At 38.6% G+C, this 20,430-nt stretch overlaps 1 protein-coding gene across 2 annotated transcripts in view; it reads right to left on the bottom strand.

Annotated features, from left to right (window-relative positions):
* The window catches only part of SHTN1 (shootin 1), a 100,348-nt gene extending 92,019 nt beyond the window's left edge, over nucleotides 1–8,329 (bottom strand). For both annotated transcript variants that reach the window (XM_081328310.1, XM_081328309.1), the window contains exon 1: nucleotides 8,063–8,329. In XM_081328310.1, coding sequence (XP_081184436.1) covers nucleotides 8,063–8,120 — 58 coding nt within the window. In that variant the 5' untranslated portion in view covers nucleotides 8,121–8,329. The remainder of the gene's footprint in view (nucleotides 1–8,062) is intronic.
* Nucleotides 8,330–20,430: the final 12,101 nt, after the last annotated feature.

The following is a 20,430-nucleotide window of genomic DNA, read 5'->3' on the forward strand; positions in this document are numbered from 1 at the left end:
ATCCACATCCCTTATCGCTTCACTAAAACATGGTTTCCCAGCTATTGCTCTATATTCCCCCCATCCTTACACTTCTGGGCAACCAAAACTTCTGTTTCTCCATTGCATCCACCTTGGAACACCTATCAGAACACATACTGTATGCTCCACATCTGCATATGAATAAAGCATGACTATAAATACCCCTGCTCCATGCACAGAGCATTCCATACATAGAATGTTTTGCAAACTTCTATTACTCACCAGAGGTCAAGACAAAGCTAATATTTTATCAATACTCTCATATATTTCTGATTGTTAAGTCTAAATGCAGGGCTTTTTTTCTCATAGAACGCCCAGAACGGAGTTCCGGCACCTTTTTTGGATGGAACCTTGTAGGGTAGGCAAGGCGGGTTGTATGACATGTGTGAGTTCCAGCACCTTTTTCTTTTACAAAAAAAGCACTGTCTAAATGTAACATTTAGAAGTAAAAGCAGTATCAGTTAAGCCAACTGGTTGGTACAGTTATTTTTTTTTCTTCACTTTCCCTTCCCGTTTGTTTATACACAGAAAAAAAAGTACAAAATATCTGGCTTTTTCCCCACTTCACTTGTGAGAGTAAAATAGACTAAAAGAAGAACAAATACTTTCCACAAGCAAGAAAACACTTTTGCTGTTAGAAGTTAAAAATATGGTGATTTTAAGTTCTATGGTGATAGGAACGTCATACAATACTCTTGGGGAAAAATGCTTTTGGACACTGATAAACAGGTATTTCTTCAACAGTCAGTCAATGGAGGATACTTGGAATACATATTGCAGAACTGTTAATTTTCTCCTTCACCTTCTCTTCTTTCCCTCTCTTGTCTCTTGTATTTGTGGAGGGCTCCTCCTTCCTGTGTATCTTCTCTATATGTCCTTTTTTCACCAACCTTGTTCATTTTTTCAACTTTAGAGGAGGGTTAGGACTTGATTGTATGTGTTGTGCTCATACCATATCAACAGAATAGGACTATTCTTGCTTCCATACACTTCCGTTAACAAGTATTCATAAACAAAATGATAGAAGCAAAAAATCCTATTTTTTTGAGGCTTAAGGTAGATTCACATTTTATACAATGCTTCAAGAAAATGTTAAATTCAAGTTGCTTTTAAATACCCAATTTCAATAAAATATTTTCATTTAGAAATCTCCCCCCCCCCCCCGGGGCTTTTGTATCTTTCAAGACACAGCCAGGATGGGAATTGAACTTGTTACCTGAACTGAAATGACATTTTATTACATCATCATAGAGATGGCATTAAGTCTTTCCAATTCAACTCTGAGCGTTCTGTCCTGTATGTAAAGCCACAAATCATGTACCAAATGATAGGACCTTTCATATCCAGGTATTAGGTAGGATGAGAACAAGCCTTGCTAACTGTGTGTTAGGCATATGGTGATAGCCTACATAGTTGGGTTGAAAATATATAAACTATGATGTTGTGACTTTAAGATGTTAATTGACCAATGGGTGTGTAAGTGTTCTCATGGCCATAAGAGGAAGCTAGGAACGTAGCTTCTCTCTCTCTGAATTCACTGCTCTCTCTACTATTGCTGTTTTGCTGTACTGTTGGTTTACTACTGTGATAAACCTGAACTGTGTATTGACCTCTGGACTGGTAAGAAGACTTTGTATTTGGAATACTCCTTGGACTGTTACTATTATGTATGACCTGGACTGTTAATTTTTGACCGTGCATTTTGTTTTTACACCACCTCAAAAGTAAAGTACTTTCTGTTTTCACAACTCAGTGTACTCTTATGGTTACTGTGTGACTCTTACTACTCTCAGTACCCTTCCTTGTCTGTGCAACTCCTTGGTAGCACAAGGAGACCTCTGCACTACAATTCCTAACACTGTGTACCCAATACATTCTACTGAAACCCAACATTCATACATCAAGCAAGTTGTCTGAAAAGACAGCTACTATTAATCATTCTATATTAATGTTTTCTGATATATCTGAAGAGCACTCTATGGTAAATTTTCCATAAATATATGGAATACATTACAGTGCCTTTCTGACAATAGTCATATAAGATATTAAATTACCAAAGGATGAAAATTGTGTTTGACCAGGATGACATCCATTAATTCTACTCAATCTCTTTACATACACAGCATAAGTATGGACTTACAACTGAGATTGTGTTAAAATAACAGACACATGGGCATTGTTGTTGTTGTTAGCTGCGAAGTCGTGTCCGACCCATCGCGACCCTATGGACGTTCCTCCAGGCCTTCCTGTCCTCTACCATCTTCTGGAGTCCATTTAAGCTCACGCCTACTGCTTCAGTGACTCCATCCAGCCACCTCATTCTCTGTCGTCCCCTTCTTCTATTGCCCTCAATCTTTCCCAGCATTAGGCTCTTCTCCAGTGAGTCCTTTCTTCTCATTAGGTGGCCAAAGTATTTGAGTTTTAGCTTCAGGATCTGGCCTTCTAAAGAGCAGTCAGGGTTGATCTTCTCTAGGACTGACCGGTTTGATCTCCTTGCAGTCCAAAGGACTCGCAGGAGTCTTCTCCAGCACCATAGTTCAAAGGCCTCAATTCTTTGGTGCTCAGCGTTTCTTATGGTCCAACTTTCACTGCCATACATTGCAACTGGGAAGACCATAGCCTTGACTATACACACTTTTGTTGACAGGGTGATATCTCTGCTTTTTAGTGTGCTGTCTAGATTTGCCATGGCTTTCCTCCCCAGGAGCAAGCGTTTTTTTAATTTCTTGACACATGGGCATATCATACAATAATGGGACTGACAGACACTGCTATAAACCAGACCAAAAGATCAGCTCTACTTAGCTAAAACTACTTTTATTAAATATTGACTATAGTAACAGAACTTTGCAAGTCTGACTTGCTTTATTTCCCCCACCACACACCTTGTAGCCATGTGAATTTGGGAGGTGCCTGCCTTAGTCTTTTGCACATGTTTCCTTCTTGTTTTGTACTTAAGTCATATTTTCCCTTTGTTGCTTGGTCAAGGATATGGTCTATCAACTGTCAAGGTCAACTGTCAACCAGCAACACTGTTCTTATGAATGACACAATACAATACAATTACACAAGTTGTGTTTTTTGTATAATGATGTCATGACACATATTTTGTCCCTTATTCAAAAAGAATAGCAACACTGGGATTAAAACAATGTTCATTTTAAAAATGTAAAGAAGCAAGCTGACCCTAGAACCACTGATCATCCTATACATGTATAAGTAAATAGATACGTGCTGAGATATATCTGAAGATGCCAGATATGACAGACAACCATACTTCCCTTGCAAAAAAAGTTCCATAAATAAAGCTTCTCCTAGCTACTTGTCCAATTTACTTCTCCAAAGTAATTTCACTGGTTGGATCACAAATAAATGGCCTTTATTGTTTAATATCTTATATCTTAAACTGGGCTTGACACTTTACCAGCAGCAATGCAAGATAACTCTTAATAAATATGTAGGCTAGAGTGCAATAACCTTTTATCTTTTTATAGTTGCGCTATTTTTATGTATATTATACTTTTTAATGGCTTCCTTTATTTTTATTCTTATTAAAAAAAATATAACACATAAAGTTTCAGAAATAAGGAATGCAAGGATATTTTTGTGGGATACACATGGCTCCAGTCCGCCTCCCTTTGAGCCAAACATATTCAGGCTGAATGCTCACTAGGGTTAAGGCTGGAGCAGTACAGGTATTCCTCAACTTACAACACTTCATTTAGTGACCTGTCATGCCTCTGTCCGAGCCTGACTCTGAGGAAGACATGTAGTGCTTTCTTGAGGCCCGGGAGTGGGTGTCTGTGGCTTCGGAGGCCTGTAGGGAAAAGCAGGCTGAGGCAGGCCAGGGCCCTTCAGGTGTGGAACAGGAAAGGCAGAGTGCAGGCGAGAAGCAAGGAGAGCAGAGAGGAGAGAACAACGGAGGCAGGCTCAATTGCTCAGGAGGAGAGCGTCCTGCCCCACTTCACAAGGCACACCTGGGGACTAAGATATAAAGAGACGCTGTGGGGTGGGGCATTTGCCGGGAACAGACGTGTTAGCTTGAGATAGTGAATTGTGTTCTTGTCTAACCTGGACACTTTGAAATCCGGACCGGTGGGTTCCTGCTTCACAACCACAGAAGACATTTCTAAGTCTCTCTGTTTGCAGACTGCAGGCAAGCCGAGAGTTAAAAGGACTGTTTACATTTTTGTGTTATCTGTCTTGCCTTTGTGTGCATTTGCTGAACTCTTGCCAGCTTACGTGGGAGCTTTTGGAGAACTTGGGCAGTGATTAAAAGACTGTTTCCCTCGCCAGTCAACTGCTTTGCCTCTGTTTGGGGCCCTGAGTCATCACATGACTGTTCAAAGTTACAACGGCACAGAAAACGTGATTTATGATCACTTTTCACACCACCGTTGCAGCATCCCACTGGTCACATGATCAAAATTCAGACATTTGGAAACTGTTTCACATTTATAATGGTTGCAGTGTCCAGGAGGGGGGTCATGTGATCACCTTTTGCCACCTTCTGACAAGCAAAGTCAATGGGAAGCCAGATTCACTTAACAACTGTGTCACAGTGATGCACTTCACTATGGCAAAAGGGTCATAAAATTGGGGCAAAATTCACTTAACAAATGTCTCACTTAAAAACAGAAATTTGGGTTCACTTGCCATCATAAGTCAAAGACTACCTGTACCTTTAAGGAGCTTCCTTGAGAAGATCTTTAAGATCTTTAAGTAGAAGAGTTTTTCTTCTACTTATGTTTTTCTTCTACTTAATTCCTTACTTTATCACAATAAAAAGCTCAGTCACATTTGGAAATCTTTCAGAGCACAACTTCTTGCATTATGTTGTATTAGATTATGTTTAAGTTATTAATAATCGGAAGTATTATTTCATTAGAGATCCATCCACGTGCAAAATCTGCATAGAAATCCCAAGGTTCCCAGAAATTTCACACACAAAAAAAGTTTGGTGAAGGTAGAGCATCTCAACTGATTCAGAATGCTGAAAGGCAGCTGGAATGGAAGCCAGCACACTGCAAAGCAAAACACCCAATTAAACGATATCTCTATGCCTGATCAAATCCAAAATTCTTAAAAAGAAAATTATGGGTAGCTACAACCTAGTGTTTTCCTTGTTTATTGAAAAATGAAGTTTTATTTTGGCCACGCCATTATAACAATTATTTTGTGAGACTCTGTTCTGCAAATTTCAAATTAAAGACCCCTAAGATAGGTTGCAGCTTAAAAGAACAATTAGTTTGCCTGCAAAAGATCACAGTTCAGTTCAAGATATTGGAGAGTAACCTTTTCACAACTTTTTACAGCAAGGGAAGAACTGTCTTCTCTATAATAATAATAATAATAATAAAATAATAATAATAATAATAATAATAATAATAATAATAATAATAATAATAATAATAATAAAGTTGGAAGGGACCTTGGAGGTCATCTAGTCCAACCCCTTGCTCAGGCAGGAAACCTTATACCATTTCAGGCAAATGGCTGTCCAGTCTCTTCTTAAAAACCTCCAGTGTTGGAGCATTCACCACCTCTGGAGGCAGGTTGTTCCACTGGTTAATTGTTCTGTCAGGAAGTTTCTCCTTAGTTCTAGGTTGCTTCTCTCCTTGACTAGTTTCCATCCGTTGCTTCTTGTCCTGCTTTCAGGTGCTTTGCTTGACTCCCTCTTCTTTGTGGTAGCCCCTGAGATATTGGAACACTGCTATCGTGTCACCCCTCACCCTTCTCTTCATTAAACTACACATACCCAATTCCAGCAACCGTTCCCTATATGTTTTAGCCTCCAGCCCCCTAATCATCTTTGTTGCTCTTCTCTGTACCCTTTCTAGAGTCTCGACATCTTTTTTACATCGTGGTGACCAAAACTGGATGCAATATTCCAGGTGTGGCCTTACCAAGGCATTGTAAAGTGGTATTAGTACTTCACGTGATCTTGATTCTATCCCTCTGTTAATGCAGCCTAGCACTGTGTTGGCTTTTTTGGCAGCTGCAGCAGACTGCTGGCTCATATTGAAGTGATTGTCTACTAAGACTCTGAGATCCCTCTCACAGTTACTACTATTGAGCAAGGTACCACCTATACTATACCTATGCATTTGATTTTTCCTGCCTAAATGTAGAACCTTACTTTTTTCACCATTGAATTTCATTTTGTTAGATAGTGCCGTGTTCGAGTCTGTTCAGATCCTTCTGTATCTTAAGCCTATCTTCTGGAGTATCTTAAGCCTATCTTAAGCCTATCTTCTTCTCTTCTTCTCCTGTACTTATGCCTTTCCCACCCTGCCTGAATTTTGAAAAGGCACCCCTTTTTCAGCACTAACAAAACAGAAAAGTTTCCTATCCAATCTTCTCAGCACTGCATTATTGGGAAAGGAATTGTCTCTTCCACTTGCAGGCTTACATAAGATCAGCTGAGAATCTGGGTGTTAGAAAACTCCATGAATAATTAAGAGATGATGTAAAACCACACCTAAAATTTGTATGGGGTTCATGTCAATGCTTGGACTAGGATTAAAATTTTAGGCCAAAAATAGTTTCCATCATTGGTTTATATGTTTGATTTAATGAACGTTGTTTCTGTTCATACACAGTTGACCAAGAAGACAAAACAACATGGCATCAAGTCAGAATGGGCTAACTGAAACTCACAGTTATTATTGCCATGAAGAGTTGTCTAAAATGAATTTAACTCTCACAAGACAGCAAGAAATCAGAAAAAATGCTGAAATTGTACTGGTAAATCTCATTAATACTACTTATTTTTTTTCTAAGGAGAACAAAGCTGCTCTTTGTTCCTTTCCAGGGCTATCATCACAAACAACTTGAGGTAGATCAGCTGGTTTGTAGTCACACTATTTTGTCACTAAGTGAGCACCTCACCTCCCTTAATCTCACAAGTTAGGATACTTCCATTTTCAGAGTTGTAGCCCAAAGCATCAAAGGCTGGATTGCTCAAGCATTAAAAACTGCTGAGCACTAAGTTATGAGTTAAATTTAATTTCCTATCCAGGGATGTATTATCTATTGAAGAGGTAAATTCTGAAGCAAAGTCAACAAAACACATTCAGTTCTATTTTTGTTTCAAGTAATTTCCCTGCACATTTCCCCCCCCCTCCCCCAATTGTGAACAGGGTTTTAGTTTCATAATGGAAGAGGGAAGACATCTTTGCAGGTTAAGTGAGAAGGTGTTTCTAGATCAGCGTTTCCCAACCTTAGGAACTTGAAGATGCGTGGACTTCAACTCCCAGAATTCCCCAGCCAGCATAGCTGGCTGGGGAATTCTGGGAGTTGAAGTCCACGCATCTTCAAGTTCCTAAGGTTGGGAAACGCTGTTCTAGATGCTACATAGGATTTCGTCCTATCCCTTACTTTCAAAATCCACCAATGGATAGAGTCTATTATTACTACCACGCCAACCAGCCGACGCAACAAATAATAAATACAGCTGAAGCTGAGCTGCTAAGGAAGTCTTGACTAAGTAAGTAAATTAAGGCTCGGTGAAATCGTTGAGAAAGGAAAGTGGGTGGACCTGCACATTTTCCTGCAGTGGGAGCGCCCAGGAATACAAGAGAGCGCGCCGAGGAGGCAAGAGAATAAAATAAAATCGAGGCATAAGAAATCTGGCTTCAGCGGATCTCCGCGTAAGGAGAGCACGGCGGTCACCGAACAGCTGTCTCGACACGGGATCCTCGGGCTACAAGTCTGCCGCCTCCGAGGTGACGCCCCACCCTCAAAGGCTGGTCACCAAAGTCTCGGCTGCTTTGCCTTTCTGACATTGCCTTCAGACGCTCCTCCGCTTCAGGCCGTTCCGGGATTGCCTCCAGAAAGCGCCTCGGCGTCCTTTTTTTTTTTTTTCCTCCGCTTTTCTGAGGCGCCCCGAAAAGGAAGGCGCGCGCGAGAGCAGAAGCGAAAAAGCGCCTCGCCTCACTCAAGCCTGCCCGCAGCTGCTGGGCGCTGCCCGGACGTGGAGGGTTCGACTCCGACCGGCGGCTGCCTCGCGCTTTTTTTTTTTTTTTTTTGTGAACCTTACCTTGCTCTTTCAGGCTGCTGATGAGCTCCAACTGCCTCTCTTCCTCGGAGCCGCTCATTTCGCCTCCCTCGGCCCGCGCGGGGCGTCTTGCGGAGTGGCACCCGGAAATGCCACTTTTCCTCCGCCCCGATGGCGGCTGTCTGGCGCCCCTCGCACCTGGATGCAAGCGGAGAGGGCGAGGTTTGAGGCGGGCGCTAGGCGAGAGAGCCCTGAGCAGCCTCTGCAAGGCTACTGCACATGCCCGGGCTTCTGTTGGAGCATGTGCGAGAGCGAGAATTCTTGCGCCGGAGGCAAGGTGCTTTTTTTTGCTTTTTTTCCCCTTCGGCTCCTGCCCGGGCCTTTTTTTTTTGGCCCTGGCGCAGAGAAGCGGGAAGCAGGCGGCAGGTTGCTAGCTTAAGGAGGCTTCAGAGAGCCTTAGGTTCAGCATCGTTTATAAGTACACCAGCGTTACTAAATATGGCAGGAAGAACGCTCTTGCGCTTCTTCTTTTTTTTTTCTAATACGCTCAGTCTCGAGTGTAGAAGAAAGTTCTTCGTGAACTCGAAAACTACGATTGGATCAAGTTTTCTACGTGGGGACATTTAAGTGATGGCTAGACAAATTACCTGGAAGAGTAAATGCTTGAAATATCGTCCGCTTTACAACAAGGACAAATGAAGGGGAGATATATATATATATATATATATATATATATATATATATATATATATATATATATATATATATATATATATATATATATATATATATATATATATATATATATATATATATATATATATATATATATATATATATATATATATATATATATATATATATATATATATATATATATATATATATATATATATATATATATATATATATATATATATATATATATATATATATATATATATATATATATATATATATATATATATATATATATATATATATATATATATATATATATATATATATGAGCCTTGGTGGAGCAGCGGGCTAATGCCTCTTTAAGTAACACCAGCTGCCTGCAATTAGTGCAGGTTCGCATCCCACCAGGCTCAAGGTTGACTCAGCCTTCCATCCTTCCGAGGTAGGTAAAATGAGGACCCAGATTGTTGGGGGCAATTAAGCTGACTTTGTAATAATGCCGCTTGGGGTGTGTGTGAAAGCCCTAATAAGCAGGCATATACATAGAATGAAGGCTACTGCTAAGCTTGTAAGCCGCCCTGAGTCTTCGGAGAAGGGCGGGATATAAATGGAATTAAAATAAATAAAATAAAAATAAATATATATATTTTCACATTAAAGCCGGAGTATTTGGGACGTCCCTTGAATCCAGGAAGATTTATTTCTAAGAGGACAGACTTTGGACCCTCAAGAATGACTTTGAGAATGCAGCTCCTCACAGCTCTGCATATACGGTGTATAAATACCAACATCCCAACGAATAAGAGTGCATATTCAGAAGTACATCGACAATAGGGACCTGAAAACCTGGCTTTTCGATCTATCTGGCCTGGACTGAGGGGGTTTTTAGTTTTAAGTTTTAACATTGTTTTATTGTTGGGCTATTATTAATTTAATTCTTTTGAATTCTATTTTTATCTTAATTTATATTGTCTTTTAAATATTGCCCTGTAAACCGCCCTGAGTCCTTCGGGAATAGGGCGGTATAGAAAACTAATTAAATAAATAAATAAATACTGGCTAATCGTTTGTTGGAATTTTGATAATTAGAAGAGTCCATACTATTGATGGATTAACACAAAGTTAAAGGCAGCACCTTATTTTTTTACTTTCCAGAATTGCTTCTCTTTCTCGTTAAGCAGCACTGATTGCCAGTGTGGTCACATGCAGGGTTGAAGGTGTAGCTATTTATAAAGACCTAAGTGCTATAGGGTCCAGCTATATGAGGGATCAATCATCTGTCTTTCATGTTTTTTGCCCAACCAGTATACTCCAGCAGAGTGGATGTGCTCTGGGGCTCTTCAATAAGGTAGTGTTATCTTTCGGGACCCAGGAAGACATAGAACATGCGTAAGAGTCTAAAAATAAGAATTATGAAAAGCTAGAAGATACAAAGTTTATATTAAAACAAAAACTATATATAAAAATGAGTCTAAACGACTCTAAAAAAGAGGGATACGAGTACTAGATGGATGTATGAGAGCATAAAGGTTAGTACGTGGAAAAATACATCAGATTACAGAGCATTCTAGTGCGGATAACTAGAGGCTCATTAAGTCTAGTTTATGGCACAGGACATCATACTATGAATTGCAAACATGAATGCACAGAACCTGAAAGCAGCAGGGGAGTGTAGATTTGTCCTGTGAATCCTGTAATGGTAAAATGAGACTAGTATAAATGTCTCTAATACAAGCACTGGAGAAATACATGCTCTGTTGTTTCTGTGTGTCCAGATTCATAAGAGCATTGTCTTCCCAGGTAAGGAATCCTCCTGTATTGGTCTTCAAGAACAGCCAAAGGGAGGCCATGACATCAGGGCACAAATTAAGGAAATTGCATAAGTTAGATTGCACCATCTCCGCTGCAACAGTAAACCCCCGATTGTGTACTATAAAACAGCTACACTATGTCATTACTTTTGGGGCAAATAGCCAAATGCAGATGGATTGTAACACTCATCTTTAGAGAAAAAGAAATATAAAATAGGGATACCCTCTCTTTGGAGCCATCCAGATATACAAAAAGAGTTTAATGACCTAAGGATTTTAGAACTCTTTTTCTCATTTCTATACAGACAATAACAATGTTGTCACCAAACAAGACCACTGGAATATTTCTGTTAACCAGTTTTAGGTGGCTGAAATTGATTTTTATTGAGGCATTTGTCTTTATTTTTTAAAAAAATTGAAAAGTAATGGAGCAAGAATGCAACCTTGCTTCACTCCTGGTTGTACTGATCGAATCTGTTGCTTACCCTTGGGAACCATACCTAGCCCTCAAGTAACATTTATATATTTGCTGTTGAATGTTTTATCAATATTGGTAACTAGCAGTTTTTCCCCATAGTATCCCTCTAGTCTAGATGGTGAAAGGCAGGCAAACCTAAGATCTATAAGAGCTGCATAAAGGGTGTTTTTACATCCACAAAGATATTTCTCTATTAAGAATTACAATATTATTGCCTTGTCTGTATTACATCTTCCTACTCTAAATCCTGCTTGTTCTTCCGCTATAACATTGTCTTCTATGCAATCATAACATTTCTCAACAGATTTTTAGGCTCAATTTTATGGTATTTAAGAGGCTGATTAGGTGATAGTAAGGTCTTCCACTTTTTTTATGAAGCACTTATTCATTGTGAGATACCTCCTTTGTTGTCTACCATGCTTCTAAATCAGTGGCTCCCAACCTTTTCTACACCCTGCACCCCTAGAACGCTTCTGATATATTCTCACACCCCTTACAAAAGTTCAAAGTAAAGAATTAGGCATATACACTATAATTTTGAAACTTCTAAAACCATTTTTTTCATACCGCCTGGAATGTCGTCTCGCACCCCCGGTTGGGAACCCCTGTTCTAGATCCATCTTTTTTTTTTAATTTCTTTTAAAGCATTCATTTCATTTTTTTTAAAAAAATAGCAAGCTAGCATGGTGCAAGGCATAGCACCAGTCTCTAGCAATGTATTTATTTGCCATAATGATTTTGGACTATGCAAAAATCCTACTAGCATGATAAAGATATATAACCTTTATTGCCATTTTTTTTACTGTGGGCACAATGGCGCAAATTAAAAATGAAATTTAGTTGCTTGCTCTCAAAGTGTACACGTAGCGCCTAAAGAGCACCTTACGGCTAAGTATAGTTCTGATGAATGAATGTTTTGTGACTGGAGAGTATACATCTTCAAAGGATTTTTACTGCAAGAAACATTTGTACACAGTACCCTTCAAAGATGCCCCTCTTCCCTCTCTAAAAGCAAAGCAGCTACATTGGTTCACATCATAGTTTATGTTGCTCAGATAGCCTTTTCTAGCTCTTAGAATCACCCTCTCAATAGGACAATTAATGATCACCTCTGTGTGTCTAACCGGCTTGTCACCTTATCTGGTTAAAAGTATGTCTAACATCTACTAATTGCCTACCATGAAAGCCAGTTTAGGATTAGGCAGGCCTTCTATAAATGAATCTTGAGTAAAACATACCCTCAAAATTCCAAATATATCCCTGACCTCCCAAAAGCTGTCAAATTGATCACACATATTTCAGATTTTAAATATAGTGCCTACCTTCTTTGCCTACTTCTGAGTAGATATGCATAGAATCACATTATTAAAATCACACCTATAGGTATAATAGATGGTTAGAAATAACTTGTAGCTATAATGGCTGGATTTTCTGTGACTTGAGGACTGTTTGCCATTTCTAACACTCTTTGGTTCCTTTTCATACTCTTCTTTGACCACAGTGACTGAAAATCACCATTTATTTTTTTGGTCATTTTTTTAAATTCCATTTATATCCCGCCCTTCTCCGAAGACTCAGGGCGGCTTACAAGCTTAGCAGTAGCCTTCATTCTATGTATATGCCTGCTTATTAGGGCTTTCACACACACACCCCAAGCGGCATTATTACAAAGTCAGCTTATTGCCCCCAACAATCTGGGTCCTCATTTTACCTACCTCGGAAGGATGGAAGGCTGAGTCAACCTTGAGCCTGGTGGGACTCGAACCTGCACTAATTGCAGGCAGCTGGTGTTACTTAAGGAGGCATTAGCCAACTGCTCCACCAAGGCATAAAAATGAAATGTATAGAGCCCTAAAAATAGGCTTAACATGATTTTTTTAAAAAAATACTTTAAAATCTAGGGAGCAAAAATCTTTCCCAGAAGAATTAAACAGCTCTTGCCCCCTCCCTGCAAACCCTCATCGCACACAGGCTGCCTAAAAATATTACCTGCAGGGTCTTGCCACCAGGAGCATGTTCACTCCTGATTCTTGACTATGCTAGTCAAGAAAATCAGGATTCCCCTATTAAAAATAGCCGTAAAGACATATACATTTGTAATGGACAACATATTTTGCTGCCTTATGTGCTTTATTGATCTCTAGTTCTGGAGGCAAACTGGATTGATATGTTTACAACATGGTCTATTGAAGAATCAATATGTAGCAGTGTGGTGTCTATTGTACTTCATTCATGGGCATTCAAAGACATTGACACTATTCTACGATAACTATACCTCTGATGGAGGATTTATGATGTCTGGCCATTGCAGTTATTTCTCAGAAAATATCTGCAATGGCACCCAGGTTTGGCTGGGTGCCAGAAAATTTCAGCCTTTTAAGTGGCTGTGAAGTAACTAGTTACATACATTAATAATAGTAATTAATAATAGTCAATAGTAAGATGGATTAAAGTGGCTGGAAGAATATGGAAAATAACAGAATACTTGGGGCAGAAGCTTAGAGCCAAAGGAAAACTGCATTCCTCATTTAGAGTAGCACCACACATTACATTTGTGATGTGCACTCAAAATTTTGTGATGTGTCTTTTCATCAGTTGAACAAATTTATTTTCACCTGAGCAGAGTTTCATTGGCAAAGATACTGAATTTAATTATCCAGCAAAAGTGCTAGATCTCTGCAAAGCATGCAGGTGGGTTATTTCCACTGAGCTTGGACCTCTCTATTCTCCCCATCCCCAGTGTAAAGCCATTGTAGGTTTATACTCTCTCTTTTCCACTACTTTAATACATGAACTGAGGAGTGCCATTTACATTTTGCATCTAACCTGGTTGTGCCAACAAAACTGGCCATCACTGGGTTAAGTGTTGATTCTTTCATTCTTCCACTAGCAGAAGAAATGTGATCAGAAGAAGTGTGGTCACCTCATGCATTGTTCATGGTCTGCAGTGATAAGGACTGCTGATGGGAGTGAAAGTAGTGACAGGAAAGAAAGAACCATAACAGAATTATTCCAGATACTGGTTGACATGCACTTTAGGGCAGAATCTGCACTAATGACTCAAAGCATCTTTTTTTAGTCATCTAAATGTCAAAAATCAGTAGTAGAGAAAGGTCATAGATTTTTTTTTTTAAAAAAATCTGCAGATGGAATATTAGACCCTTACCTCAAAAATGAAGTTAGGTATGCCTACCCCCTAATAATAATTGTTTTTTAAATCAGTATAATTTTTAAAAATTGCTGTTATGATTACTTCATTAAAAATGCAGAATTATTAATAGTATATCCAAAAAAACCCTAAAAATATTGAAATCACATAACTGTAATGATAAAAGTATACATGAAATGTTCACATAATATAGTGCAGATGTTCTAAATATTGGAAATATATGATAGCAGAATACTCTTACATATATTAATTATTTGGTGCTTAACATAAAATGTTTTCAGTAGGAATTTTATTGCTCCTTTATACCTTGAAGCAAACTTGAAAATGTAAAGTAGCAAAAACAATGTATATTTGTGTCTACAAGTACAAGTTAGATACTCTGTGTCTGGGTGGGCAATGAGCAGCATTGTTTGCAAACGATGCTGAGAGGCAGAAATTGCTGGAGACGTTCGGCCAATCATTCTTTCTCAGTCCAACAATCTCACAGAGCTGTTGTTCTTAGGAAAACTAGGAGGGAGGTACTATGTAAGTCACCTTGACCTGAATAAAAGGCAAGATATAAATCCAGTACTTCTGGGTACTTCCAGTACCCAGATTGTTGGGGGCAATTAAGCTGACTTTGTAATAATGCCGCTTGGGGGTGTGTGTGAAAGCCCTAATAAGCAGGCATATACATAGAATGAAGGCTACTGCTAAGCTTGTAAGCCGCCCTGAGTCTTCGGAGAAGGGCGGGATATAAATGGAATTAAAATAAAAAAAATAAATAAATAAAAATAAATATATTCCTGACTCTCTTGGTAGGAATTGCAAACACAAACCTAGCAGTAAAATAACTTCAACTAATACATGGTTAAATTTAGCTCAGAATCAGTTGCAAAAGAAACATAGACTAATGTTCCAGTTATGACAATGATGTAACATTTTCTATAGCAAAGGACCTGAGGCTAAGGAAATGATCTTGAACTGGCTAGGCATCTTCTTCAAGATGTATTATTGTAAAAATTTTGAAAAATGAAGGTTACTGAAAAAGCCCAACAGAGTCACATTTGACTTTCAAAAGAGCAGATTTTGTCATTTCCCCATAGTTTTAAAGTGGGACTAAATAAATAAAGGATACAGCTGTCAATCAGTAGTAGTACTGATGGTTGTATAGCAAATTTTTAGTCATAAGCAGCATAGCTTAAGTATTGGTTGCTAGGGAACAACAGTGGAAGAGTGTTATGACCCTCATATTTGAATTTTTCCTTCTTTGGTTAACTATCCAGTTAAGTTAAATCTTGGAAATATAGTTGGTCATAAGCTGAATATAAGGCAGCAGTAGAATATGACTTGCCAATAAGATCAATGCAATTTTAGCAAGTGACAGGGGAAAATAGTCTAAATTCTAAATTAATTAATTAATTTCTAAATTAATCTCTTTCATTTACTGTGATTGGTTTAAGGGACCATTAAAAATACATAAATTAGATCAGGTACAAAGAAAGACAGTGAAAGTAGAATGAACTGGAGACTCTTTTATAAAGAGAGAGTGAGGAACTGGGTAGTTTTAGCAAGGAGAAAATAATTAAAGTGTACAATACTGAATTTCAGTTTCCCAAAAAATATTACATAGAAGAAGATTAAAACTTGATTTTATTCTATTTATGTTATTCTGTTTTTCTGAAACCTGTTCTCTATCAACTCAGAGTTTCAGGAAGAGAGATTCTATGTTTTTGCGATGTCATGTTCCTATATAATTAGTGCAGTACTCTTTTTAATCTTCCTGATGGATTTGGTAAAAAGCTAACTATCTTAGAATGGTTGACTGTTTATTCCCAAGAGTAACAATACTCCAAGTCTTGAATGGGGAATTTGTGGACCTTCAGAAAACATTGAACTCTCATCATACCTTGTCAGCATGGCCATTGGTAGGGGCAGGTAAAGCTGAACAAAGCTGGAAGACCACATATTCCTCATTCTTCCTCTAGATATTGTTTGCAGGTCTACATGTTTACTTTTGCAGTTCAGGGAGTCATGTAAAACTTTGTTAAATGGGAAAATCACAAAATATAAATCTGTATCTTTTTGTCTGCGATGAAAACGAAGATGGATTGAATATGCTACTCCAAAAAATTCCCTGTATATCCCTTTCTGCAATATTGTTCAGCACCAGGCCCTGGATAGCTCCTAAGCTAATGCATGGTATAAAAGGTAAATGTTCCCCCGCACATGCGTACTAGTCGTTTCCAGCTCTAGGGGCCGGTGCTCATCTCCGTTTCAAAGTCAAAGAGCCAGCACTTGTCCGAAGACGTCTCCGTGGTCATGTGACCGGCATGACTAGATGCCAAAGGCACACGGAATGCTGTTACCTTCCCACCGTAGTGGTCCCTATTTTTTTACTTGCATTTTTACGTGCTTTTGAACTGCTAGGTTGGCAGAAGCTGGGACAAGTAACAGGCGCTCACTCTGTTACGCGGCACTCAGGATTCGACCCGCCAAACTGCCGACCTTCTGATCGACAAGCTCAGCATCCTAACCCACTGAGCCACCGCGTCCTTTAATGCATGGTATAAGGATACCTAATAAACTCTTTGAGGTAGATCAGAAAGCAGCCATCACAAGAAATACTGGAATTTTACTTATTTAATGTAAACCACAACAGAATTGTGAAACTCTGACACTATGCTTCTTTCCCTCCCTCTAATAAAAAAGAGAAAATAATATCAAGGCAGTCACAGCTTCCTTTATCCAATTTTCAATGGCCAAATTTCATGTTTTCCTAAAAGTTATCACATATTTTCTTCATGGCCATCTCCATTTTCCTGTACATCTAAACCAGGTATGTCAAACTCATGACATTGTGTGACATATCGGGACTTTTCCCCCATTGCCGGCAATGGGATGGGTGCGGTTTCGGTGTGACACATCTGGCCCCCGGGCCGGCAGTTTGACATGCCTGATCTAAACTATAAGAGACAAGAGTCATGTATGAATCTCTTAGAAACATCTGGGGCTACATACATCTGAGAAGTTTCAAGTAAAATTCTTATGTACTGTTCCAGATGGTCATTATAAATAAAAACATCTTACAGGATTCTCAAGGATATAGAGACATGTCTCTCATTTTGCAGGGTCTGTTTTCTCCCCCAAACATCCAGAAACTGTTTCATCTGCAAAGGCCTGGAAAGTTCCAGTTGTGCAGAATTTCTTCTATAACTCTTTGTTCTGCTAGGTTCCGGTTGCTTTCTTACTTTCCTACGGAAATTAGCTTTCAATGTGATGCTTCTCCTGTACAGCCATTTTGTTTGAATTAATAAATCCACAGCTCTTGATCAAAACAAGCACACTTCTCAAAAGTCTGCACAGTAATAAAATAGATTATTAGATTGTGTGTGTGTGTGTGTGTGTGTGTATTATTTATGCTATGGTTGCAGCATGACTATTGCAATGCCCTTTATTTGAAAAATATCCAAAAGCTTCAACTGATGGGAAATGTGACAGCTAGGTTGCTAATTAATGCACAAAATTGCCATGTTCAGAGATCCACACTGGTTGCTAATTTTTTCTAGGCATAATTTAAGGTGTTGATGTTAATCTTTAAAACTGTAAGTGGCTCATGGCCTATCTGAAGGATTTTTTCTCCTGTGACATACCTCTCTGTACATTACGATCTGCCATAAAAAGAGGTTTTTGCAATATGCCTCCCTTTCAAGCAAAGTGTTAATTGAGTACATAAGACAAAGCCCTCTTATTATTTTAAAATATGGTTTTATTATGATTTTAATAGATCAACTTTTGATATATTGTATATAATACTGTAATCATGTATACATACATAAATGTATAAATGTGTGTGTTTGTATATACTGTGTACACAGAGAGAGGGCCTCCCTCAAACACATATATAGTGACATTTTTAGCTTCCATTGGTGTTTTTTGAATGGAAAGGCACAATACAAATTGCATCCATAAAGATATAACCTTGGTAAAGCAACAATAAATCCATATATTGATATCAATACAGTTGATTTATGATTTCTATTCTATTTACTGGGTTAATCCTGGTTTGCTCTTAAATGTTTTTAGCTTTTTTAATGAAAATGCATTTTTCTTTTCTTTTTTTCTATTATATAAGTTGCCTTCTCTGAGCATTTAATGAGGTCATACAGGGGGAAGAAAGGCAAAGTTCCTCTTTATGGAACATGGTTAATTCAGTCATATGACGGAATTAAGTGCAAATAGGATAACTGAAGTCAGCTGACCTAACCAATTTTCCATATGAGAATTAGTTTTAGCTCTAAATAGCTATCTGTCTATTTGGGGCTAAACTAACAGCTGTTAGTCAAACTTGTTTTCTAAACAGCCTATCAAATCTATTCTCTTCTGTGATTAAAACAAAGTGTTAGGAAGTCACATAAAAGCCAGGCCTATGTAAGTTTTCTCCTCTGTGGATGTGACACATCATACAATAAAAATGTAGGATATAGGCAGAATTCTTGTATATGTACACATTGGTGGTATCAGGGTAAACAAGCCTTAATGCAGTATTTTATCACTGTATGAAATAATAATAACCATCTTACACTATAATTAACATGAATACCTTTGAACAGATGCATATTTTCCATCACATCAATCAAGATCAAATTATGCTCCAGCATAACACATAAAAGTAAGACTAGTGTGGATGTAAGTGTATGCCAAAATGAACTAATCAAAAACATTCATAATCAACATCTATGATTAAATGCAAAATCTTTTTTTAAAAAATGTAATGGTTTGATTAGCGGCATTATTTTGTACATGACTTCTCAGAAGCCAGCTATTCCCACTGTTGTGTATTTTGTCTGTCTATGCAAAGAAATTATAACCTTAATTGGAGGATTAAATGGTACAGGGAATCCAGAATATATACAGAATGAAATGTTTTATAACATCTAATGAAAGTTCACATATGAATGATGGCTGTTTTCTCTTAGAATGCAAAATAAAAGTAAATATATAATTGATAATATATGAATATGAACAGACCAATATTGATATAATAATCTTATTAGCAATAGACTACATTAATAAATATATTTTCTAAATAGCTGAAGGTAGCACATATGAGTATCTCCATCCCTTTCCTCTATTTATTTTTCCTCGCAGGTCCTTGATGATGACTTAGTCAACTTTGGTATACAGCTTAACCTAGAAATCAGAATTGGTTCTCAAAATTGGCACTATCTGATATCAGTCCTGAGGAAGCTGTTTCATAGAGAAACACCTACAGGTGAAACTCGAAAAATTAGAATATCGTGCAAAAGTTCATTTATTTCAGTAGTGCAACTTAAAAGGGAAAACTAATATGAGATACACTCATTACATGCAAAGCAAGATAGTTCAAGCCGTGATTTGTCATAATTGTGATGATTATGGCTTACAGCTCATGAAAACCCCAAATCCACAATCTCAGAAAATTAGAATATTACATGCAATCAATAAAACAAGGAGTGTACATAGAACAATATCGGACCTCTGAAAAGTATAAGCATGCATATGTACTCAGTACTTGGTTTGGGCCCCTTTTGCAGCAATTACTGCCTCAATGCGGCATGGCATGGAAGCTATCAGCCTGTGGCACTGCTGAGGTGTTATGGAAGACCAGGATGCTTCAATAGCGGCCTTCAGCTCTTCTGCATTGTTCGGTCTCATGTCTCTCATCTTTCTCTTGGCAATGCCCCATAGATTCTCTATGGGGTTCAGGTCAGGCGAGTTTGCTGGCCAATCAAGCACAGTAATCCCACGGTCATTGAACCAGGTTTTGGTGCTTTTGGCAGTGTGGGCAGGTGCCAAGTCCTGCTGGAAAATAAAGTCAGCATCCCCATAAAGCTCGTCTGCGGAAGGAAGCATGAAGTGCTCCAAAATCTCCTGGTAGACGGCTGCGTTGACCCTGGATTTAATGAAGCACAGTGAACCAACACCAGCAGATGACATGGCTCCCCAAATCAACACAGATTGTGGAAACTTCACACTGGACTTCAAGCATCTTGCAGTGTGTGCCTCTCCATTCTTCCTCCAGACTCTGGGTCCTTGGTTTCCAAATGAGATGCAACAGTTGCTCTCATCAGAAAAGAGGACTTTGGACCACTGAGCAACAGACCAGGTCTGTTTTTCTTTAGCCCAGGTAAGACGCTTCTGACGTTGTTTGTTGTTCAGGAGCGGCTTGTTCTGGACCAGCCTGCTACCGGCCTTGCAGAAAGGCAACCCCTGTACAAACGGCAGAGGCTGGAATTCGTCTGCCAAATTT

Source organism: Vipera berus (assembly GCF_964194415.1).
Source record: "Vipera berus genome assembly, chromosome: 5".
Lineage (NCBI taxonomy): Eukaryota > Metazoa > Chordata > Lepidosauria > Squamata > Viperidae > Vipera > Vipera berus.